Consider the following 27749-nt stretch of genomic DNA (forward strand, 5'->3'; position numbering starts at 1 on the left):
GGTGTGGCTCAGCCACAGAGAGAACTAAGTAGGGAACAGGCCACAGACCGTAGTTATGAAAGTGGGAGACTAGCAGTGCTCTTAATGTGCTAAAGGAAAAATTAGGGGCCTGGAGAGATGGCTCAGAGGTTAAGAGCACTGGCTGTTCTTCCAAAGGTCCTGAGTTCAGTTCCCAGTAACCACATGCTGGCTCATAACCATGTATGAGATCTGGTACCTTCATCTGGTGTGCAGATGTTAAATGGAGGCAGAACATTGTATACATAATAAATAAATAAATCTTTTTTTAAAAAAGGAAAAATTGGGATATGAAGTGGTATGTTCTGTGTTGCCACATTGTAAATTAAACCCCCAGGATTCCCTGAGTGTAGTGAAAAGAACTAGGAGGGTGTGAGTCAGACACGTACCACAAATGCTTTCATGGCAACAAGCCTGTGGCTGGTTTTCTGAAGTATGATTTCAAATGTGTCTTTAGTGTCCTTCTTTGATTTAATGATAAAATAGCATGATGGCTCATAAAATTATGTATTGATAACTTAAAATATATGCTTGGCTGATTTAAACTTTTGCAAATATAAGACACGTGTTTACCAAGTATAACAGAATTCATAAAGTGCCAGATTTCATAGCAGAGCTGAAATAAATTTTCTTTCTTCATGATCAGTGCTGTTAATTGTAAATCCTTTTGTTTTTCCTTTAAGATTTATTTATTTATCTTATACACAGTGTTCGGCCTGCATGTCCACCTGCACACTGGAAGAGAGCACCAGATCTCAATTTAGGTGGTTAGGAGCCACCATGTGGTTGCTGGGAACTGAACTCAGGACCTCTGGAAGAGCAGCTAGTGCTCTTAACCTCTGAGCCATCTCTCCAGCCTGGATTTGTGAATTCTTAAGCCTCTTCTCTCACCCAGCAGGCTTCTTACTGTCCATGAGTGTTTCTGTGAAGGGTTAGTTTTGTGTGGAGTTTGATTCTCACAAGGCCTTACTGTTCTTACCTTCTCACTGGCTGGCCTTTTCCTCTTCTCATCAGTTTTCTCTTCTGTGAAAGGCTGTGAATTACTTCCTGCCTTCTTCTCAACACTTTTGTAATGTGATCCTCAAATGTGAGGATACTTGTGGGTGCACTAAAAAATGTACCAAATTGAAGTCTTAGGTTCAGTTTCTAAGTTGCCTAGAAAGATGGAACTTGTGCAGTATCTGTGAAGATCATTTGATGCCTGGTGTGCTCTGCCAGCAGGTGTTTCCAACAGACCACACACATACGCACACTTGCACACACTTATAGTATGGCAAGTATGGGCCACACAGAAGATGGCTCAATAGGGAGATGTGGCTTCTCCCTTGGGGAGCTTGGGAAATGTGAAGAGACAGACGCCTGAGCTCACAGATGCAGTACCTGGAGTGCATTCTCCTGGGAGGGAAGCAGACACACCCCCATTGGACTCTGGGGGATAGTGTCCACGACATGTAGCAGATCACAGGGAATGCAGGGATGTACAGCACTGCCCTGGGTCCCCAGAGCTGGCACTTTCATGCTGTTGTCACTATTCTGAAGCAATAGAAATGGGCTGAAGGAGCCAGTGGGGCAGGGCCATGATGATACACGTAGTAAGGCACTGCCTGTGTGCTGTGATGTTCCCAGCCTACAGTCTGTGTCCTCAAGACTGCTTTCACTCCCAGGGAAGGATCTGCATCCACGCTTTGAAAAATGATGCACAGGGCACTGAACGATGTGGATTTGTAGATGAAGTTAGAGGTGAGAGCTGGATACTTCTGTAGGCGTATTTGACCTGAAAATTGAAAAAGAAAGTTTCTTCCCCCGTGTCAGCTACAGGCTGTGGCAAACACTTCAGGGAGCACAGGAGAAGAGATTCCTTTTGACTCACAGAGGTTGCAGTCTCCCATTGTTAGTATGGTTTAGAGCCTGTACTAAGACAGAGTTATCATGTGGAAGAGCAAGAAGGAACAGAGCTGTTTAACTCATGCCAGCCAAAAAAGACACAGAGAGACAGGAAGAAAAAGGTCAATACGTGGTCTTCAAAGATAGACTCAAGGTGACAACAATTCTTCCAACCAGACCTAACCTGGTGCAGTTCTGTGACCTTTATTTACCTTCCTTTAGTCTGTTGACTTTGAAATCATTGTTGGATGAAACCATTGATTAAGTCAGACTGCTTGTTACCTAAGAGTTCCTTGTGACACCATCACAGATGTGCTGTCTTAATGTCTTAGGTATCTCTCCATCCCATCAATGAAAATGAACTCTCACGTCCTGTTTTGCCATCCTTTGATCTCTCTTACATGGTTTTGAAGACACTTGAAGTGGCTTTATGTTTGCAGTTAGTGACCTGGTTCCAGCATTGGCTATGTGACATGGAGAGCAGGATTCCCATGGCTCCTGCAAGCCAGGAGTGGGTCAGACTAAACCTCCAGGTATATAAGGGCTGGCTCCACCTTGTTTCCCAGAGAATTTAACAATGGTCAAAATAGCATTCAATAGAAAACCCCCTCCCCCCGAGATAGTTCAGACTTGAAGAGGATTTGGGATATTTCTTGCCAGCCTCCAAATATCTAAGCAGTGAGTCTTTTACAATTGAATTAAGTCTAGTTTTCCCCCTCCTGTCTGCTGTATACTTTCTTCATTTTAGATTGGTGGCTTATGTGCCATTTTGGGTGGAGAGTGTGTGTAATGGGGGACTCTTGAGTATCAGTTGCTAACTGTGCACACACTCGTAACCAATTCTCAGTGGGGAGTGCATTTCCACCTGTGAACTCTGCTCCACCTCATGCTAACTATGCACACACTTGTGACTCCTTCTCAGTGGGGAGTGCATTTCCACCTGTGAACTCTGCTCCACATCATGCTAACTGTGCACACAATTGTGACCACTTCTCTGCGGAGTGTGTTTCCACCTGTGAACTCTGTTCCACACCGTGCTCCAGATGGTGGTGGGGTGGGGAATGTTTGCCCAGTTTGAGGTTATGAACATGTTCAGTATAAAGCATATTTAACAGAATATATTCTCTTTAAATTCAACAAATATAATTCTATGATATTTTTGCTCTCAGTTGTGTTTTTTTCCTCTTACCCTTCATGCACATATTTTTGTAGTACATTTTGTATACATTGTGGGTGTTGGCACACCAGCCTTACATAACGTACAGTCCCATACCTAAAAAGTAGTAGTGATGCCATCCAGTGTCTAGGTTCATTTCCCTGATTGTTAGAGAAACATATTTGGGTTTTTGTTGTTGTTGTTGTTGTTGTTGTTGTATGGATTTTTTGCCTACCTGTGTGCCTGTGCACCATGTGCATGCAGTTCCTTTGGAGAGCAGGAGAGGGCATCAGATCCACCAGCAGTGGAGTTGACAGATAGGTGTGAGCCACCATGTCTGGGAATTAAACACAGTCCTCTGGAAGAGCAGCCAGTGTGCCTAACTGCTGAGCCATCTCTTCAGCCCTAAGAATGCGTTAACCTTGTATACTTTTGTTTTGTTTTTGGAACCAGTTGTTTACTTTGTATATGACAATTGCTTGTCTTTTCCAACCTTTCACTTTTGAGTGTTAGAATCTAGAGCTGAATGTTAATGACCATGACCCAGGAACGCAGATTCTGTGCTCTAACACAGTAATGGCTCTCTGTTTTTTTCGTAGCATGGAGAAAGTCATATATCAAGACACTTTTCACATGAATTAAAATACCAGGTTATAGTACAGAGGGAAGTCTCTGCCCCGGATCTCAGACATTGCCTGGTCACATTCTTCACCTTTGGGCTGCTTGGAAGCTAGAGCCCTATCCATACAGTCTAGGAGGGAGCCTGCCTGTCGTAGAAGGAAATTTCCCCAATAGAGCCCTATCCCTACAGTCTAGGAAGGAGCCTGCCTGTCGTAGAAGGAAATTTCCCCAATAGAGCTCTATCCCTACAGTCTAGGAAGGAACCTGCCTGTCGTAGAAGGAAATTTCCCCAGTTTAAAGAAAGAAATGCCTTTAACATACAAGAGGCCTATATGTGTGCTGGATAATTTTACATCAACAGGACACAAGCTAAAGTCATCTGAGAAGAGGGATCCCCAAATAAGAAAATGCCTCCATAAGATTGGGCTGTGGGCAAGCCTGTAGAGTATTTTCTCAGTTAGTGATAATAGGGGAGGGCCCAGCACATTGTGGGTGGTGCCGCCCCTGGGCTGGTGGTCCTAGGTTCTATAAGAAAGCAGACTGAGCAAGCCATGGGAGCAAGGCAGTTAGCAGCACCCCTCCATGTCCTCTGCATCGGCTCCTGCCTCCAGGTTCCTGCCATGACTTAGATACCAGTGATGACTATATGATGTGGAAGTGTAAGCCGAATAAATCCTCTCTTCCTCAACTTGCTCTTTGGTCATGGTGTTTCATCACAGCAATAGAAACCTTAACTAAGGCACTGTGTAATCTCTTCATATCCATACAGAACTAGTTTTAGATAAGCACAACTGTGAACAGTGGTTTACAGTGAAGTGTGAAACCAAGCTCCCCTAGTGGTAGACTGTGAAGATGTAGCATCATTTTCAGGATGCTTACGGGGAAGCAGCAGCATCTCACCAGTGCCTTTATCTCTGGGCACAAGTGTCATCTACGTTCATCAGTAAGACTAGCCTGAGGAGCTGCGCGTCAACAACACGTGCTTCCACGGACAGCTCTTTGTAATGTAGTGTAGTCACCAGTACTAGGATGAGTTCCTGAAGGAGGTGATGACTTTTTCTACAAGCTTTAGGGCTCAGAGCTGAGGGAAACAAACACTGATAAAGGGTTCCTGGAAGCCTTGGCACTGATGGAGGCAGAACTGAATGGCCTGCCGAGGACCAGAATGAAAGGACATTCCTCTTTTTCTTCAGAGGGAGCCTCTCTTCTGATGTGCAACACACACCAAACCTCCCTCTCAAAGACTTCCCTTGTGCATTTTAGAACAGTGGCCTTCAAAGGAGCTTCAAGGCCTAGACATTTTGTAGCTAAAGAAACAGTTTCTAAAATGGGGCAGCTGTAAATGAAAAGAACTGCTCACCTGACAGACTCTTTCCTATTTCATTTTGAAAAGATATGAAATGCGGCTTTACAGCTGACCTTAACCATCACTTGTAAACCTGTGCACTTCTGAAGATACCTCCTCTCTTTGTGGCAGAAAAGAGTACTTCTAAGCTAACCTAGAGACAGGAGGAGATTGCCCTCTCCTGCCCGGAAATGAGCGTTTCCTTCCCTCCTTCCCACACATCTAGGAATGACTGTGTAGTAGTGCTGCGCTGTAAACAGGAGCCCCATCTTTATTTTAAGCCCTTAGCTAATCATATATGGAAAGATTCCTTTCCAGAACGAGCAAGGAGTACATGAATCATCACAACTGAGGGAAAGAGGAGAGTTTGGGTGACTCTTGCCTTTTCTGGCTATCTTCATCCATCCATTGTCCTATTGTGTTTCTGGTTTGGAACATTTTGTTTTGTTTTATGTGTATTCTGAAATTTTTCTTGAGTACTTTGTGGGAGAAAATTCATTTCTTTAACTGAAACAGGTGCAGTTACTGTACATTGTACTGGACATTTGTACATTGTGTTTCAGTTGTTGTTGTTGTTGGTGGTGGTGGTGGTTACTGAAGGTAGCAATTAAGACTCAGAGTTGGGCACAGTGGTGCACATCTGTAGTCTCTGTTTCCAGGAGACTGAGGTCGGAGAACCACCAATTTGAAACTAGCCTGAGCTGCTTAGCAAGACCCTACTCCAACACACAGATTAGAATTCTTACTGATTGTGGCTCTCTCTGGGCTCAGCTAATTATAGAATCATGAGGTAAATTGTAAGATGTATTAAATAGAAATCTTTCATGAAATTTACACTGAACAAATTAAAGCCACATTTTCATCGATTTTCTTCATACTACAAGCCTGATGATGGTCTTACCTGAATGCCAGTGTCTGGCTAGGTCTTTGATCTCCTGAATCAATTTTCCAGGGATCCACAGGCATTCTTGAAGAATTGTTATGGCTATCTTTTCATGCCTGTGCTTGGCACTGAGAGCACCTGGGTCTTGTCAGAGAGGTGATATATGTGCAGTTCCAGGACAGAAACTTTCCCCAGCCATACACCAGTCAAAGCCTTTGACCCCTGACCTTGACTGCATCTAACCATGACCTAAGGAAAAAGAACAATCTCAGCACAAATAGCTTCATTCACTCCCTTTCTGCCTCTCCTGGCCCTCAGTGATCATTGGTATAATTTCTAAAAACTCAAGACCATGTCCCTAGAACGACACTGACCTCCCTCAAGTTCCTGCCTATGAACCTTCCAGGTCTCTAAGAAAACTGGTTGTTCTAGCCCACAACCCAAGATAAGGCCCCATCTCCTTTGTTTGTCCCTTCCTACTCAATAGAATGTCAGTATGCCCCTTTCTCCTTGATACTTTTTCTTTTAATGACCCAGTCACCTCTGCACAGATGGCAGAGCAGCTCAAGTCACTCAGCTGCAGTAGGTGCTGCCAGCTGAAGTTTGTCCCTCCTGTGTTGGCACCAGTGATAGTCCTGGTACTGTGGGACAGGACCGACCCAGATGTTAGGACCTCTCAAACCCCCTGCCTGGCCTCAGACTTACAGATCAGCTTGCCTCTGCCCAAATGCACCATGCCCAGGCCTCCTCTCAGCCCTTTCATGAAGGAGTTTATTAGTAGCCACAAGAAAAAAATTGTTTTAACCATATTTAGGAATATATTTGGATATATTTTAGGGTTTTAAAATTTTCTTTTGTAGCATTTTATGGCTGGTAGAGGGGAGGTAGGAGTTTGAAAGCAGGAGTTACAATAGATCAGTTGACCACAAACTGGCCCTGGTCCTGGGTCCTTTGCATAGAACAGGATGCCTCCCAGCAGGTCTACACAGTCTATACCAACCCAACAAACTAGGAAGATCCCAGCATCACTTGGAATCATTCATAAAAACCCAAGTGTAGATGACCTTGGGCCTCCTTTTTGGTGACTGGCAAACTGGACATTTGTGTTAACACAGAGGCTTTGTGTTTTAGAAGCATGTTCCTTAGATCAAAATATATTTAAGCATATATTAGTAGGCAATGCATTTGAATGAGAATGGGGTAGAGAAGACCAACTGTTAGATGTAATTTAGTGATTTTCCTAATGCACTGCTTATACTGCTCGTTTCTAAGCACTGCTTCACTGCTCCCTGGAACAAAATGGGAGATTGCCCTTAACAACTTGTTGACTGCCCCATGTGCTTCTGCTCACTTGCTTAATCGTCTCACCTTACAGCTTTAGAGTAATCAGAAAGCAGACTAGATTGGAGACTGGAGAGCCACCTTGGTTTTGTCCCACTGGTAACTGCTCTCTTCCACTCTCATTGGTGTTGGAGTGTTTATTCCAAAAAAATCCTTTCATCACATTCATGTTGTATAAGTCAAAGTTCCCCCAAAACTTTTCTGTCCTGTAGTCAGGCCATTATTTTCCACAGAGGCACCTGTCTCCAGTGGCTTGGGTACCCTTCTGGAGATGATCTAGTCAGGAGCCAACAGTTACCACATAGGCTCTTTTAACACACTTGCTCAGTTCATCAGCAAAGGTCTTCAGCAAAGGCACTTATCAGTTTTCAGAGGTTTTTATTTTTCTTTTTAAAGAAACTATTCCGAAAGTCTGTGTGAGGGATGTGAGAGTGCTGTTTTCTTTGCCTGTAGGGTTGAGCATTTGGCTTTTCAGCCTTTTCTGGGAAATGAAAACCTTTGCCAGAGGACTCACATCTTACAGGCTCTCTGGGAGGTGAGTTGAGCTGTGTGGTCAGCCAGCCCTTACATAACAGCCAGGGAGATGTTCCTACAGTGAATGCAAATCTGCTGCAAACAGTAAACAGTCAGAAATACCTGTAGAAGGATCTCTTGTAAAAACCTATGGCCTATGGCTGAGGCAGAAAATAGGTGGGGCATCCAGTAGGCAGAAGAGATTCTGGCATAGAGCCTGGCACATGAGTTTTGGCCACCAAGATGTGAGGGAGATGGAAGCATGGTGCCTGAGCTCAGGTAACTAGCCAACATGGCACAATGCAAGTTAGTATAATGGGTTATAATGAGCTAGTCAGAGAACAGCCTAAGAATTTGCATAATATTTAAGTGGGTCTCATGAGTCGTTATTCCGGCAGCTAAGGGACAGGAGGAAAAACATAATGGTGACCTACTACTACAAATACCTTAGTTTCTCTCTCTCTCTCTCTCTCTCTCTCTCTCTCTCTCTCTCTCTCTCTCTCTCTCCTTGGATTAAAGGTGTGTGCCACCACGCCTGGCCTAAACCAATGATTTTTGCAGAAACTAACTTATAATCATCACTGGTCGTTCTTCACAGAACCATCTGACAGCTTGGGGTACAGACCTGCCCTCAAGATGTGTGATGGAGACTGATCCAAAACCAGAGTGGAGTTCAGAGTACTGTGCGTGAAGGCTGTACTTAGCATCATGTTTGCTCTGTGTTGGAGGCATCTGAGTACCTGCTGTGTACCACATGGACCCTGGGCATTGGAGCCTAAGCAGAGCCACAGTCTTTACTGCCAAGAAGCAGATCTGTGTGTTTACTCTAAGTGAAGGCAGGATTGTGTGTTTCTCCTTGGACATACTGACATGGAAGGACTTCTGGTACTTCTAGGGACGTACAACAGGTGGCACTTGGATATGTGATTCTAGGGCCCAGGAGAGATACCTTGCAAGACGTTGACTGTAGCTGAGGTCTGTGAAGCAGTTGACATGATTATAGTCTCTGAGAGAAAAGAGAGGTAGGTATAACCTTAAACAGAAAACAAAGAGAAGCTTGGAAGGGGCTGTGGTGCGGGGACAAAACCCCAGCACCAGGTTGCCTCAGCTGTACTCCTTAGTTGGCTAGGACTGTGGGCAAAAGTTGATGTCTTCCCACATGTGCATTCTTGTTCTCCTGAAGTCCTTTGCTCACTTAGACTTTATGTCATCTGAAGTAATTAGACATGAAAAGAACTTGTAATTGAGGTTTTTTTTTCTTCCATATCTTATTTCTTGTTGTATTAGTGTTCTTCAGTTATCTGTGACATACTTGTTTCAAAACAGACGCTTTTTCAGACATTGCTCATAGCTACACTGGGAGGACTTCTTCTCCCTTTCAGTAGTTCCAGTGGACTGTCTCTCTGTGGGAGCTACAGTTGGGATGAATTCATAATAGGCTCTTGGAGCTGGTATTTGTTGTCACTCATTAAATTGCCCATCTTTTATTTTAAAGTCTTACATGTCTGTTCTCCTAGCTGCTTTCTGTTCTTTCTCTAAAATAGAAACCGAGATGCAGAGGCGTGTTCTGCCCTTTGCAGACACTGTGATGAGCGTCATGCACAATAACAGGTCACGGGGAGACACATGCTGATACACGAAGTTCCCATCCTTCAGATTTCAGCTCAGGTTGCCAGGACAAAGTACTGTAAACTGGTTGGCTGAAACAGACATCAATTTCTCATATTTCTAGAGGCTGAGAAGGTCAAAATAAAGGTGTCATAGTTTGATTATGGTAAGCACTCCTTTTGGCTTGCAGATGGCTGACACCAAGTACTCACATTGCCTTTTGGTGCTTGGGTGTAGAAAGGGAGAAAATATAACTTGTATAACTTTTATCTCTTTTCCTCCTAGAAGTGTGCTAATCCCACCATGAAGGCCCCATTCCTGTGACATTACTTAGACTTGACCCCCTCCTTTAGGCTTCATCTCAAATTGCTATCAGCATATAGATTTGACAGATATATAAACACTCAGTCTGTTGACATGTGTCCTCAGGAGGGGGCCAGACAGTCACATGGTAAAGACAGGGCTGGAGAGGTGATAAAGGTACTAGTCAGAGCCCATAGCAGCAGAGATGCTTAGAATTCTTCAGGATTGACATACATTAGTCCTGAGTACTTTTGAAGAATTGCTGTCATCTGCTTGGGTGTTGTTTTCATTAGTAAAGTCTTAGGTGCCAAAATGTCACTTCACTTCATATGAAGGCACATTAGAGTATGGGAGGGAAAAAGAGACCTGGGAGGGACTCCCAGACCTTACCTTTTCCTTTGGAAACATGCATCTCTGCTGAAAGTGTAAGCAAACATGTTCTGCGCCTTTTGTTGCAAACTATTCACTAAGTACATTAAACACCTGCCTGTCTCAGGGTAGAATTCAGAAGGTCTAAGCTGTGTTTTTGCTTTCGTTTTTGTGCCTATGTTGTTTGAATGTCCTGTAGACATGCCATCAGATTGGATTTTTCTGTTGGTAGCCTGACTGTGTTTACCTTTAATCTACGTGCACTGATGAATTCATCATTCCGTCTGAGAAATTTTTTCATTAAGCCACAGATTATGGTTTTTAAATTTTTATTTATTTTTATTTTATGTGCATTGATGTTTTACCTACACGTATATCTGTGTAAGGATACAAAACTCCGGAAAGTGTGGCAACAGGCTCACAAGTTTTAATCTAGCTTGGGCTGTACAGATCCTGTCTCAAAAAGAACAAAACACAATATTTAATCAATGATTGGTTTATTATAAAGCAGCTATACAAATTCCATAAGCTTGTTGTTTCTTAAGGAAAATGTATTTTCCCTTGTAGTTAATCATCTAACCATATGTCTTAAAATTACCACTGTTTTTAATTTTTTCTATTTTGGTTTTTCAAGACAGGGTTTCTCTTTGTAGCTTTGGCTGTCTTGGACTCTGTCTTTGTAGAACAGGCTGGTCCCTAACTCATAGAGATCCACCTACTTATGCCCTCCCTAGTGCTAGAGTTAGAGGCGTGCACCACTGATCCCGTTCACTGTCTATAATTTTAATTCATTCATTTCATTAAAAAAAATTTACCAAGAGCCCACTGTATACCCAGGGCTCTCTTCAATGCCAGGGACATATAACTGCTGAATTAGCTGAGGAGGTACTTGTCATAGCATCTCAAGAGCAAAAAGATACTCAGATGAAAAAGCTTTAAATATGTCCTAAGTGTGATTCTAGCCCTTGAAGTGAAATATCCCTGGCTTGACTATTTCATAGCTTCATCAGGTTAAATGGTTTCTCTTAAGCTGATTGTGTCTGTAAAATACAGATGATGGTTGGCATGCTGTCACAGCGAGAAGTGGGTGTTAGGGACAAAACCCCTCAATCGTTTAGTCACAAAAACACAAAGTTTATAACAGTGTCAGATGCAAGATCCTGAGAGGCTATCACATAGCAGGTGACAGTGCTCCTCATGCTTCCTGGGGCCCAAGGCTCCTCTTGTGGTGTTCAGCTGTGACACACGTGTGTCCAGCATGGTTTCTAGCAACTGTGGCGTGCCCCATGCTACCATCAGTGAGGAGCCGACACCCACAGAGTCTTCCTTGAGAGTTTGCCAGCCTGCTGTGTGCCTGCCTACATCCATTGCCTCCCACACCCAGTTTGTGTGTGTACTCTGAAAGCCAGGGATCAAAGAAGAGCTCTCAGGAGTAGCCCTAAGCATACTGAGGTGTCAGGCTTCTCTGAGGTCCATTCTAGCATGGACCAGTAATTCCTGTTTTTGTGATGAAGGATTTAGCATCATACTTAGCACCAAAGTAAGCATTCAGTGAGTATGTGAATGCCACCCACACAGCACTGCATTTATTACTAACTCAATAACATTATCATCTGTGAAAAAAAATTCTAAACATGAAAATTAAAACCTTTTCCAGGAAAACATAATGTACATGTATGAGAATATATTAATAAGACCCATTATTTTATATGCCATCTAAACTTTTTAATTAAAAAGTTACTTTAGGAGCATCTTGTTGTCCAAATATGACAAGATAACATGCTTAAATGACCAAATGTATTTATTTGGTCAAACATAAACATTTCCTGTAAATTAGAGAAAATTATAATGATGAATTTCTACTGTATCTTTATTTTCAGAAAAATGAATATCTTTTTTTAGCTCCTCTCCTTTAGCCAGAAGACAAAAGAAATAAAATCAGTAAAGCAGGCTTTTCTGGTATTTGAAAATGCATGAATAGCATAATGCATTCATTTTGCTGCTAGTCACATTTCAGTATGTGAGGGTTACCTGGCCGCATTAACTGAGGTCGGAGGATCCACTCTTGATTGTGATCCTGGGCTGTGTAAATGGGAGACATGAGCTGACCACGCACGTGTGTGTTCATTGTTCTCTGGTTCTGATTATAGAAACAGTGTGGCCAGCTTCTCAAGCTCCTGCCGCTATGACTTCCCCATTATGGAACTGAGAGCTAAAATAGATCTTTTGAATTGCTTTTGTGGGTATTTTACCACAGCAGTAGAAAAGAAACTAAGATAATTGTCCTGTTATCCTCAGTTTTCATTGATTTGTCTTTCTAGTTGTGCATGTATTTTGTCCTCCTAAAACAAGCTGAGATTGAGGTTTACGCCTACTTGTTCAAGGGCCCTGCTCTTTGGTTGCAGGTGTTGTTTGGTACAGCAGATGGGCAGGTGATCGTCATGGACTGCCACGGCAGAATGCTAGCCCATGTCCTCCTGCATGAATCTGATGGCATCCTCAGCATGTCCTGGAATTACCCCATCTTCCTGGTGGAGGATAGCAGTGAGAGTGACACAGACTCAGATGATTATTCTCCTCCCCAAGGTAACCTCCTCACTGGCCCTTACTTGTATTGTATTTGGCAGAAAGAGTGAGATCACTTGCAGGTCCCTTACACATAGCTCTCTAACTCACTGGAGAAACTCTTATGCTGCAATGCCATGGAACTGGCTTCTCTTTCTCTGATGAGTCTGCCCTGCTATCCTCCTCCCATTAACACTGGCTGAGGTGATTGCATTCCACAGGCTCAGGTTTTCCTAGACTTAAAACAAGACGTATGCCTCCTTATGTCCCTAGGGTTTTGTGGGACTTAGCTGCTTAGCAGGAATAGATTTTCATTGCCAATGAAAAATTGTGTGCTATTAATATAACTCAATATGTGGTATGGCCAAATCTCCAGCGGTTTTAAAGCCGGTGGCTTAACTTCAGTGTATAAAAGATCCGCTCTGCTGTTCTAGAAAGCAACAACTGGGGAGTACTAGGTCAGTTGGTCTTATGAGGAGTATTCAGCACCCACAGGTCCACTGAGGAGGTAACTGTCTTGTGCTGATGGACACAGCTTGATAAAAGTGTTGGCCACACTTCTGCAGCCTCAGTAATAGCATGCGTTTCTGTGAAATGCAGATAGCTTGTCTTCAAACGGAAATCCTGTCTAGTAAGCAGGGTCCAGATTTACTCATCATTATTTTATTAGAGGAAGAAATAGGGTGCGAAGACTGAGGTTATAAAGTGAGTCAAATGTTGATCTGAGGCAGCGGTGTGTCCCTGACACTTCCCCAACCAGGGTTCACTATTGAGAAGCAGTAGGGTGCCTTGGGGGTAGCACACACTTGCCTTTTAGATGTCCTGGGGTTTGAGTGCAGAGGTAGTATGGTGCAGTGGCTTAAGGGTGAAGAAAGGGATGCAGTGTGGGGCTGTCCAGCTGCTGAGTGTGCAGCCCCTCTCACTGGCTGCTGGAGATGAGTTCAGTGTGACTGTGATGCCTCAGAAGCTCCAAAGAGTTCTGACCATCCAGGTGTTCAGAGAGATTTTTACTTACACATTTTCTAATTCTCTTATTTTATATGTGTGGATTTTTGCCTGCATCTCTGTCTGTGCATCACATGCATGCAGTGCCTGCAGAAACCAAAAGAAAGCATCTGATCTCCTGGTGCTGGACTTAGACGAATAGTTGTGAGCCACCATGTAGATGCTGGGACTCAAACCCAGGTCCTCTGGAAGAACAGTGCTCTTAGCCACTGAGCAGCCTGACATCACTTTCTAAAGTAATGTGTGGGCGAGCTAGCTCATGGCCTGCTGTACAAGAGCATTCCCACAACTTCCCAAGCAGAATTTCCCTATGCTGGTCATGTAATCCACACATGGTAAAGTACATTATGAATCACACCTGAGCTCTGCCCTCTGTGTAATTTTGGTGTCTCCTGTGGTTAAAATCGTAAGGAGCTAATACTGGCTGCCATGGCTGCTTATTGCCTCTCACAGTCAGTGAAGCTTTGTATTCTGTGCATTGGACCCCAATTAAAACATTTTTTATTCCATTTACCACCATTCTTTCTGTTACTCAACATTTCAATAATTTACACTTAATATCAGAAGAAACATACAATACATTAACATACACACTAATAAACTCAAACACATCATCACTCTCAGTTACCTCTGAGTCTGCATTTCCTGCATTTTCATTCCTGCTAACCATGCCTGTGCCCTACGTACTGTGTGACTCCTGCATGCTGTAGTGCTCGCTTCACTTGGCAGAGTGTGATCTGTATTATTAGACAACTTTTAGTACACTGTGGGTAGTTTGAATGAGAATAGCCCCCATATGTTTGAATACTGGATCCCCAGTTGATGGAACTGTTTGGGAAGGACTAAGAGGTGTGGCCTTGGAGAAGGTATGTTACTGGATTTGAATTTGAGGTTTCAAAAAACCCACTCCGTTCCCAGTGAGCTATCTTTGCCTCTTTCTTATGCATAAAGATGCAAGCTCTCAGCACCATGCCTCCCTCCCTGCCCTCCAGCTTGCTAGCTCTAACCATCTGCAACTGTGAGCCCCAAATTAAATGTTTTCTGTTATAAGTTGCCTTAGTCATGGTGTTTCATCATGGCAATAGAAAAGTAACTAGGTCAGGCATCATGACACAGTGCAGTCTTAGATGCCTGGATCAGGTTGTGTACGCGTTGCCTGCTTTTCACCTGGCCCTTGTGTCTCTACAGATGGTCCTGCCGCCTACCCCATTCCTGTGCAGAATGTCAAGCCTCTGCTCACTGTCAGCTTCACCTCTGGAGACATCAGCTTAATGAGCAACTATGATGACTTGTCTCCCACTGTCATCCGTTCAGGGCTGAAAGGTACAAAATACACAGCTTCTCCTAACCCACAGGTGGAACCTGTGCACATCTGCCCTCCATGCTGGTGCTGTGCCCGGAGTAGCTGTTGGGTTTTCTCCTGAGTGGTGACCTTTCCTGGGCTTACTGGAGTCCCTTGACAAGGGCTCATTTTAACAGGTCTGTAACTGCTCTTAGGTTGAGTAGGCATTCCTGATTCCCTTTCTCTACTCTCACAAGGGTGGCCTGCTGTTGATTATACTTACATCTGACTGTCACTTTACTCAGGTGGCAGCACCTGCCACTTCTGAGGCAGCATATGGTACACAAGTTGTTCCTTACACAGAAGCTGTTAAGAGTTTTGGCAAGCTTATTAAGGAACTGATGACTGTGAGTAGAGTTACCTGAAAAGACTGTGGTGGTTCCAGATTGTCATAGCATGAAGGGTGGTGACAAGTGCTAGTACCTTTCTGTGAGGAAACGTTACCACAAGACAGCACTACTGGGAATGTTCTGCTCATGCAGTTGAAGATTACTAAAGCCATACTGACCTTGGTAGGATTTGGGGCGGGGGTGGAAATTAACTTGCCTCTTTAGGGTTCATTGGGACAAGTAGAAAAAAAATTAAAAGTCTAAGCCTAGCTGGTTCTGGTCCTTGATAGTACAGGAACTACTGTCATCTGACTAGGGAGACGGATCAGACCTTCTGTGCAACAGGTTCCTGTCTGAAGCTGGCCATCATGAGTATTGCCATGGCGGCAGCCGCTGCTTCTCTAGACTCTGCAGGAACCACGGGCATGACACGTCATGTCTGTACACATCACACTTGGCAGCAGTGGATTGCGCCTGTCTATACTACCGCACGTCCCTAAGTCTATTTTTAAGCAAATGTACTCATTCTAAAGTATCCCAGTTTGCTGTTTCAGAACTGCATTTGTAGGGAGTTATTTAGTCTATAAGCTCCTCCAGGACAGAAACCATGCAAAGTCTGTGTTCATGCCGCAGATAGTCCTTGAGGAGTTGAGTAAGTATCTTTCTGTTGCTGGCAAACTTAAATTCTTGTGCTTTTCTGTTCATTATTTTCTGAATGTTCTGTCTTCCATTGAGTTAAAAATAGGGCTGGACATTTTAAATTTCTACATCTATCTCCAATCTAAAGTTCTGTTTTTCTTCACAAATTCTATTTTTAAACTTTTAATCATGGCTGCTGAGTTCCTGAGATCTACCTCTAGTTGTGGAATCCTGACTTTTATTCTCTATCAATTATCTGGTTACAGTTAAAATAATGTAGTTACCATTCCATTCCTGTTTATTCTTTACAGATTTTTTAAAATTTTCTTTCACCTCCTTGCTTATGGAAGCGCTTGCCTTCTTACTTACCTGTGTGATATCTACCTGTCTAGCTCTCTATCAGCTCCTTGACTGTGTTATTTGTTGTGTCTGTCAACACCTCTAATATGTTCTCCTCAAGTGCATTATGGGAATAGGAAAACAATAAGTGACCCAAGTTAATCTTTTTAAATGTGTTGTATTTTTAACTCCATTGGTTTTTTTAAAAAAATAAATTTAGCATTGTAGTCATTACCAATGAGAATTCTAAATCTGATCTGCAATGTTTTCAGTTATTTATGGTATTGCAGCTGTAGATAGTTGCATATGTGTGTGCTGTGCTGTCTCTTCATTTCAGAAATTTAGATTTATATGCGCTAGTATCATCCACTAGTTGGTGTAATAAGTAATATTTTTCCTACCTTGGTGTCAGGATATCTGTTTCCAATCTGCTTTGAAGCAGTTTAGATTTTCACATGTGGTGTGAGCAGCAGCAATAGTTCTTTGTTTATAAAATTTATTTTTACTCTATTTTCTTATGGTCTGTATTAGAGAATACTGGGAAGAAACAAACACTGTGAGACCAGAGATGCCACAATTGTCACTTTATGGCAATGCTGTAAGAGAGATGGTAGACAGAGGCACTGAGAGTGTTCAGACTTGGCAACTCAAGGTGACTACAGATGCTGAGACCTGGTTCTTTGGAAAACAATCTTGACGGCTGAAGGGTCTCTGATCCCTTGGTCTTTCTGTTTTTGAAATGGTGACTTTTATGGACGGGTCAATGTAGATGTGTTGCCACCTTCCTTGTACATCTTGTCTCTGCCCACCTGTTCCCTAGAGGAGAGGGAAAATAAGCCTCTTGTAATGAAAGTTTTGGTTTCCTTGTTAACTCAGTTATGTTATGTAAATATGTTTTTGTTTTAATCCCAAGTGTGGAATTTTAGTTTGATGATTGTCTCATGTGGTGTGTGGTCTTTGCCAGTGGGTAACAGCCTGCCTCCTGCTACAAGGAGAGGGGCATGGTCTAGGACTCAGAGGAAGAAAAATAGGAGAATGCAGAGAAAGAAGGTGTAGTGCGAGTGGTGGTGGTGGGATGCATAGCATAGCAGTCTGGAGGCACCAGAGACTGGTGTGGCAGACGCAGAGAAACGTTTCAACGCAGTGCCTCAGAAGAGACCACTTGCCGCGTTTGCTGTTGACAGAGATTGTTATTTCCCGAAAAGAACCCAGTTGTCCCTAAACAGCTGGAAGAAGTAAAGGGGTCTGTGCCCCTTCTTGTAAAAGTAATTTTATTCTCTTGGCTCAACTGTTGTCTGGGAGGCTCACTGCCTCCTTCTGCTAACCTAGGCCTAGTCTTGGAAGCTTCTAGCCTCCGTACAATTTAACCTAAGCCTAGAATGTTTTAGTCTCTGAGACTTAAACTGCTTAATAAGCTCACTCTAAATTGTTCTTTCTGAGCTCTAGGCTGGTAAAAAGGAGATAAAAACATCAGTATTTCAAATAAAATAGACTTTAAAAATAAGCTTCCACAACCTCTCTTTTTAAATGTGTATGTAGGTGTGTGCATGTTTCTGTATGTATGGAGGCCTGAGAATAACCTCCAGTGTCATCTTCTGAACTAGTATCTGCTTTGAGGTAGGGTTTCTTATTGGCTGAGTGCTCCCCAGTTAGACTCTGCTGGCTGGCCAATGATCCGCGGGATTCACCTCCCTCTGACACCTCTCTAGCAATGAGATTTTACCAGCATGCCCCATCATCATACCTGGCAAGTACTTGAGATCTGGGCACTCAGGACTCTGGTAAGGATGCTTACAAGGCAATGCTTAACTGGCTGGGCTATCTCCCCAGCCTTTAAAAAAGAAAAGAAAACAAACAATAAAAAAAACCTTTTTTTCCAAGACAGGGTTTTTCTGTGTTGCCCCGGCTGTCCTAGATTCGCTTTGTAGATCTAGCTGGCCTTCAACTCACAGAAATCCACCTCCCGCTCCTTCCTCGAGCGCTGGGATTACAGGTGTATGCCATCATGCCCGGTGACAAAAACCTTCTTTATGAAAAAAAGAATCTTAAAGAAAACACTTTTGGGCTACAGAGATGGGTCAGTGGCTAAGAGCACTGCCTGCTCTTGCAAAGGTCCTGAATTCAATTCCCAGCAACCACATGGTGGCTCACAACCATCTATGGTGTGATCTGATGCAGGCAAAACACTGTATACATAATAATAAATCTTTTTATTAAAAAAAAAAAGAGTTAACATAGTAAAAATGGCCATCCTACCAAAAGCAATCTACAGATTCAATGCAATCCCTATCAAAATAACTACACAATTTTTTAAAGACATTGAAAGTTCAATTCTGAACTTCATATGGAAAAACAAAAAACCCAGAATAGCTAAAACAATCTTGTACAATAAAAGGTGCTCTGGAGGAATCTCCATACCTGATCTCAAACTGTACTATAAAGCAATAGTAATTAAAACAGCATGGTACTGGCACAGTAACAGGCTGGTTGATCAGTGGAATCGAATCGAAGACCCAGATATGAATCCACACACATATGGTCACTTGATTTTTGACAAAGAAGCCAAATCCATTCAATGGAAAAAGGATAGCATCTTCAACAAATGGTACTGGTCTAACTGGAGGTCTATGTGTAAAAAAATGCAACTGGACCCATATTTGTCACCTTGCACAAAACTCAAATCCAAGTGGATTAAAGACCTCAACATAAAACCAGAGACACTAAGCCACTTAGAGGAAAAAGTGGGAAAGAGCCTGGAACATATTGGCACAGGAGACAACTTCCTGAACAGAACACCAACGGCCCAGGCCTTAATGTCAACCATTAATAAATGGGACCTCATGAGGCTGAGAAACTTCTGTAAGGCAGGAGACACTGTCAAGAGAACAAAGCGACAGCCTACAGACTGGGAAAAAATCTTCACCAACCCTACATCTGACAAAGGTCTAATATCCAAAATATATAAAGAACTCAAGAAATTAAACACCACCAAACCGAATAACCCAATTGAGAAATGGGGCTTGGAACTAAACAGAGAATTCTCAACAGAGGAGTATCAGATGGCTGAGAAACACTTAAAGAAATGCTCAACCTCCTTAGTCATCAGGGAAATGCAAATCAAAACAACTCTGAGATTCCATCTTACACCCCTCAGAATGGCTAAGATCAAAAATTCAAGTGACACCACATGCTGGCGAGGATGTGGGGAGAGAGGAACACTCCTTCATGGCTGGTGGGAATGCAAACTAGTACAGCCACTTTGGAAATCTATCTGGTACTATCTCAGAAAAATGGGAATAGGGCTTCCTCAAGACCCAGCTATTCCACTCCTTGGAATATACCCAGAAGATGCTCCAGCACACAACAAGAAACTTTGCTCAACCATGTTCATAGCTGCCTTATTCATAATAGCCAGAGCATGGAAACAGCCTAAGTGTCCCTCAGTAGAAGAGTGGATAAAGAAACTGTGGTACATATACACTATGGAATACTACTCAGCTTTTAAAAACAAGGAATTCCTGAAATTTGTGGATAAATGGATTGAGCTAGAAATGATCATAATGAGTGAGTTAACCCAGAAGCAGAAAGAATCAAATGGTATATACTCACTTATATCTGCATACTAGCCCAAGGGGCATGTCCCATGAAAGCCTTCACTTACCAGGAAACTGGGACAGAGGGGAGGGCATCCTATTGGGACTCTAAATGAGAGACACATGGGAGAAGAGCAAAATAAAAGGATACAGAGGGTCCTAGAAATCTACAAGTAGAACAATATGATCGGCAGATTTGGGCCCAGAGGTCCCGCTCAAACTAAGGCACCAGCCAAGGACAATACAGGAGGTAAACTTTAAACCCCTTCCCAGATCTAGCCAATGGTCAGAATATTCTCCACGTACTCTGGTGCCTCACATTTGACCATGTCCCCTGGAGGGGGAGACCTGGTGGCACTCAGAGGAAGGACAGCAGGTAGCCAAGAAGAGACTTGATACCCTATGAGAATATACAGGGGGAGGTAATCCCCCTCAGGAACGGTCATAGGGGAGGGGAATAATGGGAAAATGGGGGGGGGGAATGGAAGGATACAAGGGATGGGATAAACATTGAGATGTAACAAGAATAAATTAATTTAAAAAAAAAAGAGAGAAAACTCTTTTAAAAAAACACTTTTTCTATGATTTTACCATTATACAGTTACCAAATTAGTTATTTCCCCATCACTTCAAATCCACATGTGTATATGTGCACACACACATACATGTATCTCTTAGTAAATAAAAATAAGTCAACCATAGAAAACTGACCTCAGACTCCCAGATCGTGCTACAGTGTGTATGGATGGCACCATTCTTTTACTGCTAAGCCTTGGCCACCTCTTTTTGAAGGTCCATAACGTCTCCTTATGGACTATTCTAGTTCTTTCTGTTGCTGTTTTAAACACTGAATGAAAGCACTTATGGGAGGTAAGGTTTATTTGGAATGTGTTTTCAGGTCATAGTTCATCACAGAGCGAAGTCAGGCACATGAAGCAGGGAACTTGAAGGAATGTTGTCTGGTGACTTGCACACAGGCTTCCAAAAAGTCCCAGAACAGCCTGCCCAGGGAATGGTGTCTCCCACAGTAGACTGGGCCTTCGCACATTACATATTAGTCAAGAGAATCTCCTACAGACATCCCCGAGGCCCATCCCTGACAATTAAAGATAACCAAGATGAAGAGAATAGTATAAATTTGTTTTTCTTTGTGTAAAATGCATAAAAGGCCCAAATGCCCAGACCTGAAGTCACGAGAAAAGTAGGTGAGGCGTGGTAACAGACCACCTCGGTGCTTTGTAGTTGCCAGGCCAGGCTCTGCACACAAGAGCTGCAGCAGAGCAAAAGGGGCTTCTGCAAACAGCATGTAGTGACTGCATCTGCATTATATTCCAAATCACCTTCTCAGATTTAAAAATTATTAATAGGAATCTTGAAAGGAAGCATTGAAAACTTTTTAAAGTGATTAAGCATAATTTATTTTTTTAAAAATCCAAAAAGAAATGTTATGTCCCAGTCACACCTCGGCTTCTCGTCTCGTTATCTAACAATCATATGAGTACTTGCTTGTATTCTTGTTTCCTCTTCAGTTCATGACTCTTTCACATTTTAATCCCAGGAACTGTGCCCCTGTACAGAACTTAGTACCTTGGTTGCTTTTCCAGGTTAGTTTTTCTTAGTTGTCAGGGCTTACTGAGGTGACTGAGTGGGACACAGCTGGACCATGCTGAATCTCAGAGAAGCCAACACTTGGTGCTGTATCCCTTGATGGTGCAAGTTCTGTCCTTTGCCAGAACATGAGGTGGCCGTGTTCATAAGGAGTTTGTGCTTTTGCAGAGAGGTCCTTACCTTTGCAGGTGACAGCTCTCAGTGTGTCTTTTCACCTGCATCAGTGACGTTCCTGGGGCTTCGTTCATAAAGACTCAGACTCGGTCTCACCTCTACATACTGATCGCTTGAGTTCTCAGCACGGCGGGACTTAGTTCTGAGCAGTGTGCAAGCAGTGTGCAGCCAGGCCAGTGCTGCAGAGGCTAGAGCTTGCTTTCTAGTTCTTAAATCCACGTTGACAAAATTCACAGAATCTCAAAAAAGAAAAGGGGAAAGAGTGCACAGTTACTCACCTACCCACCCACTAAGCAGGGTAGGCCAGATGATGAGCCTTGGGAACACTGCCATCTTTTTCTTCCCCATCTCACTGGTGCTGTCAGGGACCATTCTGTTTCTGCTTTACTGGGTCTTTCTCTATTTTCTTTGTGTACAGAATGCTACTATCCGGAGAAGGCCATTTCAATCCATGATGACGACCAGTCAGTCTTAGAGACACATCTGGCATCCAGGTGTGCAGAGCACACTGCCTTTTAGGTTTCCTCTCCTGTTGTATTGAACATCTTGTTAACCAGGATATTTGCTCGATTTTTAAAATTACTTCTTGTCTTTAATTCATCTTGAATTTAATTTGTATGAGAAATCCTGTTTATTGATGGTTATATGATTTAGGTACTTACAGCCTTTTCTGTTCTGTTTAAAGCTGGTGAGCTTAGCTCTCTGGTTTCTGCTCTGTGCTGACTGAATGAGAAAGCTCCCAGAGGCTGACTTGCCTCAGGGAATGCTCTCCAGCTTCTCCAGGTGGGAGAATTCTGGTGACTACAGAGTGCCCTGGCTTTACACTCAGAATCACTCCCATCGCATGGGGTTTGATCACTGAATTCTAGCCCTGGGTTCTAAACTCTGTGGCCTTCGACGATTTAGTCTAACCTCTCTACAAAATGAATCTATATTTCAGAGAGCTATGTAACTAGTTGATGGTTTTAAGGCATTGAGTGAAGGGAAAGAACCGTAAATCTTATTAGTAGTAATAGGTTATCTATCTGTCTATCATCTCTATCAGTCAGCAAGAGATAAACAGCTGCTCATCCTAGGCTAAGACAGCATTCACTGGCCAGTGTAGGTGGGCATCTCATTTCTAGTATGAAGACGCCTCTGCTCATGCTACCTGACACTCAGCAGAAATGCCTTTGTTCTTTCTCCCACGTTATTGTAAGTGTCCAACAAAAGTCAGAGCTCTCCTGCACCACATGCATCCAGTGGCTATGGGCTGATGGTGCCCAGACATCAACTAGTAAACTTGGGGTTTGCCTTGATTTACTTTTTAACTGCAGAATTTATAAATAAACTCTCCTAGTCACCTGTGGGCATAAAGAATACCACAGTAGGAAAGCCCTTATAGGAATGGCTCAGCCTAGGTCTCACCTACTTAGGAGCAGTTCACAGTTTTGCTGTGGGAATGATGGTCCTGGAGGTAGATAGTGACACTCCAGCATTTGCTTGTTTTTACACTGTGTATTTATGTGTATATCTCTCTGTATATGCTATAATAATTAGATCTTGCTGTATAACGCAGGCTGGCCTTACACCTGTGATCCTTTTGCCTTAGCCTACCAAGCAGCTGGGATTGCAGGCACATGATACCATTCCTGGCTTTAGCTTGCCTATATTCTTAGATTTGATTTTCACCCTGAATTAACCATGTTCCCGAGGAACAGCAATCCCCATCCAAATAAATACCTGTTTTTAGTTGAGTAGTATTATTATCCTATACAAAATGGACCTTTGTGAAAGGAGAAGGAAGAGTCATGATTGGCTTTGCTCAGGAGCTCTGTTTTAAGCTACTGAGGACACTGATGTGGCTGTTGAGATCTGGGTCCTCATGCTAACCGACCCTTTTGTGTGGTTTCAGAGGTGGTGGCTCAGTGGTGCACACAGGGAGACTTGCTGGCAGTTGCTGGGATGGAGCAGCAGGCCCAGCTCAGCGAGCTGCCCAATGGTCCTCTTCTGAAGAGTGCCATGGTCAAGTTCTACAACGTTAGAGGGGAGCACATCTTCACGCTGGACACACTTGTGCAGGTGAGGACACTTGAAATTGCCCATGGGTGGCTAGTTATTTTTATTATAATTACCTTTGCAAGCTCTGTTTTAATCTTTTTCCCCCATCCATTGGTTCATGGCCTATAAAATAGGAAAATAGGGAAGAAAACAGTTTTTACCTTTTAACCAAAGTGCTTTATTCCAAAACGAGTAGAGAGTAAATACAGGAATCTGATTTTGATACAGCCATGTAGAGGAAAAACCTAAGGAAGAATGAATTCTAGGTCCTCACACATTCGTTTGTAAAGGGGAAGGAGTTTTTCCTGTAACAAAATGAAGTTTACAAGAGAGAAATAGAAACATAGAATTGAATAGACCTCTAAAGTAGATCTCAGAGGGCTGTATTAGCCTCTGCGCTTAAAGACTTTGCTAAAACAAAGAGTGAGGGAAAGGCTTGTCAGAAACAAGGTAAGACAAGGCCATGGTTTGTCCTGGAGCCTTTTCCACAAGAGTGTCTAGCAGTTCATCTTCCTCATCCTGGTGAAGACAAATGGAAGTTCCCTGTCTGTGGCAGCATCGTTTCCTGTTTGTGGGAGTTACTCTATATGCCTCTTGTGAAGGGACTCATGGGGGATTCATCTTTATTTCACTCTAATTCATGTCATTCAGTGTGATGCCCTCTGTGTCCATCTGTGTTATAATGCAAAGGGTGAATTTGCTGCCTTTTGTGGCTAAATAAGTTTTGTTATGTGAACGTAACACGCTTTATTTGCCTTCTTACACACCTTTGAATATTTGAATTCCTTTCATTTTTGTCTGTTGTTTTGTTTGAGGCAGGGTTTCTCTTTGTAGCCTAGGTTGGCCTAAAACTTGATATGTTTCCAGGCTGTTCTTGAAATTGCGGAGTTCTATCTGTGTCTCCCAAGTGCTCGTATTAAAGGCACCCACCACCACACCTGTCTGACTATTGTAAATAACGCTGCTATGAACACGACTGCGCAAACACCTCTTTGAGACCCTTCTTTAAGTTCTTTTGGATATGTACCCGGAAATTCACTTCTTGGTCATGTGATAGTTTTTAATTTTTACTTATGACCTACCATTTTAGAGTCACAGTTTCTCTCTGTCCTCACCAGTGTTTGTGATTTCCTGGACCTTGTGTTTTTATGTCTTGGCCTTTGGTAGTAGCTGAGTATGAGGCACTATTTCAGCGTGGCTGTGAGCTGCATTGCCTGATACTGTGCTGAGCAGCACTGGTGACTTAATGTACCTTTAAAGGAGTGGCTCTTTGATACTTTGCTCATTTTTTTATCAAGCTGTCTTTTTTGTTTATTTGTAGGATTTAAAAGTATCTTTTGATAATATTATATCTTGTGGGAAAATAAGCATATACATTTTGTTAACTTATCAGTCCAAGCATAGCTGATGTTTTGGGAGGGTACTGTGTGGCTGGCATAAGCCTTTAAGTACCACAGTGTAGGAACTAAACCAGGAGACAGAATCTCTGCTCCCCAAAACCTGAGAAAACACTTACAGGAAAATACATAAATAATTATAGATGTACACTCTAGATTTTGAACTAGAAATGTCTTCCAAATGCTGTGTTTACACAGAAAAAAGGAGTAATTAGTGCGACTTGCTTTTTATGGGAATTTTTCCATCTCTGGCAGTCCCCTCTCTTGCCTCATTCAGAAATGTTTGTGCAATCTGAGACACCCCTACGGTTTCCATGGCTCTTTGTAAAGGTGCAGCACATCGGAAAGATGTGTATGGGCCAGTGCCTGTCCTTTAGTGCTGCGCACTAAAATGGAACACCTGAGGGGTGAGGTTCTCTGAGTGTCAGAGCTTAACCCAGAAACCAAGTCAACCTCACCTCAAATCTCAGTGGTTATTTTTACTGACTTTGAGCTAGAAGTTCAGCCAGATCTGTGGATGGGGATAGTTAGGAAGAGGGACTGTCATCAGAAAAGAGAGTGAGCTAATGACAGAGATCCCCAGTCAGCGCAGAGAGACCGTAGTTAAGTGAGGCTGGAGTGAGTGCCAAAGGAGTAAGGAGTGAGAAAGACAAGAAGGGCATATCCATGATTTGATAGTAGAATATGGCCCTCAATTAGGGAGCAGTACATGCCAAGGACATAGAATGTCATAAAGAACCATTTAGGGAAGTATGTCAGCTTGCAGGGTAGCAGTTGAATGTAGACATTGCAAAACTTGATTTGGAGGTTTTACGCTTGAATGATCTTATCATAATGATGGAAATTATACTGTAAAGTAGTTTTTTCCAATCCACCAGTGTTTATGGAGCCATTCGTAAGTTAAGTGTTGTCCTAGAGCAGTGGTCCTCAACCTTCCTAACGCTGAGACTCTTTAATATAGCCTCCTCATATTGTGGTGACCCCCACCCATAACATTATTTCATTGCTACTTCATAACTATAATTTTGCTACTGTTTATGAATTGTACTCTAAATATCTAATAGGCAGAATGTTTGATATGTGACCCCAAAGGCTCCTGACCCACGGTTGAGAACCACTGCTTCTAGATATGTGACCCCAAAGGCTCCTGATCCATGGTTGAGAACCACTGCTTCTAGATTCTGGAGCTGTCACCGCAATAGCTAAGATAAAGAGTGAGAAACGGTTTTTTTTTTTTTTTTTTTTTTTTTTAAGTAGTAAAATATCTGAACTTTAACTGTGTAATCTGACAGTGTGTGAAGACAAAATAAGGAGTGGGAGAGCATGTGAAACACAGAGTTGTGAATGTTTATAAACAACTAATAAGACATTGTGACAGAAAAGAGGAGGAGGAGGAAGAGAAGGAGGAGGAAATAAACAGAAGAACACTGAGCAAGGGCAAGGTGGAAAGTGGGCTTGGGGACAGCATGGTCAGCCTGCAAGACTTGCACAGCAAAGAGACTTCAGCAGGAGCCATGAATGTTTTAAAGAAAGACAACTTTGGATTGACTTCCTGATAAACTGGAGGATGGAAGTAGGATGCAGAAGCCCTTGCTGGGTAGTAAGCTGAGAGGAAATCACGTGGCTTCACAACAGAGCCAGTGGTGCTGCCTCCTCCACCTTCCTAGAGTCAGAAGGAGCGCTGGTGCCTGGAATGAGGACTTAGAAAGGCCAGTGTGGTGCATGCTAGCAGCCTCAAAAATGAAAAAATGATGGGGACAGTTGCCTGCCTGAAAAGTCACCCAACACTCTCTTTAACATTGGAGCCTCATCTTCAGCCTTCTGGCCCAGTATCTCTGCCAGACTTACCCACTTGCTTACCCTGGCTTGTCAGAGTTTGGCTGTCGACTCTGCCTGTATCTAAGCCTGCCCATTTTTAGGCAGAATTCTGTCTGTGGCAGAAACGAGGACATTTTCCCAGTGGCTGGTTTGCCACTTGAAGCCAACTTCATAAGGAGGTTCTTTGATGCTCCTCATCATCTTTGAGGTTGGCTGGGGGTTGTCAGGAGTTAACTTGTCTTGTTGTCAAAGAATCTTTAGAATAATAAAAACATCTTTAAATGCCATATTCTGTGGGTCTCTGAGACTTTTGAAGACCTTATTTAACTATTTTACCTTATATATCTATAAAGTCATATCTATCTGTTCGACTTAAGATATATATTCTTGTGCTAAATTAGACTAGTATTTGACATGACCATGATTTGTATCAATATACAAAATTCTATACCAATGACTTAGAGATAACCTGCACTTCCGGTTCACTCAGGCATTTAAGTTTTATTCCTTCTCAAGTCTCTAAGCGGGGTTGAAGACCAGATAGTTTAGTTTTACAATCAAGTTTAGTTGGTTAGGGGATAAAATCTTTTTAGATAAAGATAAATGATTTAAATTAATAGAGATGAGATATGATAGATACTGAATTTCATTCAGAAATTTGGACCCAACAAGATAGGAAAGATGTTTACTTCAACTTTGACATATACAAATAGCCAAGTCACTATGACTATAACATTTATATAACTCAGGATTGTCTCATGGTTCTCCTGGCTATATGTAGTTTGTTTTATTCATGTGTAATAAAATAAATATATATTTTTTTTAAAAAAAAGGTCAATGTAACTTCCGATGAAGGCCT

The 27749-nt window shown here is 42.7% G+C and overlaps 1 protein-coding gene across 1 annotated transcript in view; it reads left to right on the forward strand.

Moving 5' to 3' along the window:
• The window catches only part of Tulp4 (TUB like protein 4), a 97469-nt gene that overhangs the window by 47596 nt on the left and 22124 nt on the right, over nucleotides 1-27749 (forward strand). Inside the window, exons 4-6 of the mRNA XM_051164052.1 lie at nucleotides 12447-12627; nucleotides 14800-14934; nucleotides 23530-23696. Of these exons, the coding sequence (XP_051020009.1) occupies nucleotides 12447-12627; nucleotides 14800-14934; nucleotides 23530-23696 (483 nt within the window). The remainder of the gene's footprint in view (nucleotides 1-12446; nucleotides 12628-14799; nucleotides 14935-23529; nucleotides 23697-27749) is intronic.

This window comes from Acomys russatus, chromosome 21 (genome assembly GCF_903995435.1).
Source record: "Acomys russatus chromosome 21, mAcoRus1.1, whole genome shotgun sequence".
Lineage (NCBI taxonomy): Eukaryota > Metazoa > Chordata > Mammalia > Rodentia > Muridae > Acomys > Acomys russatus.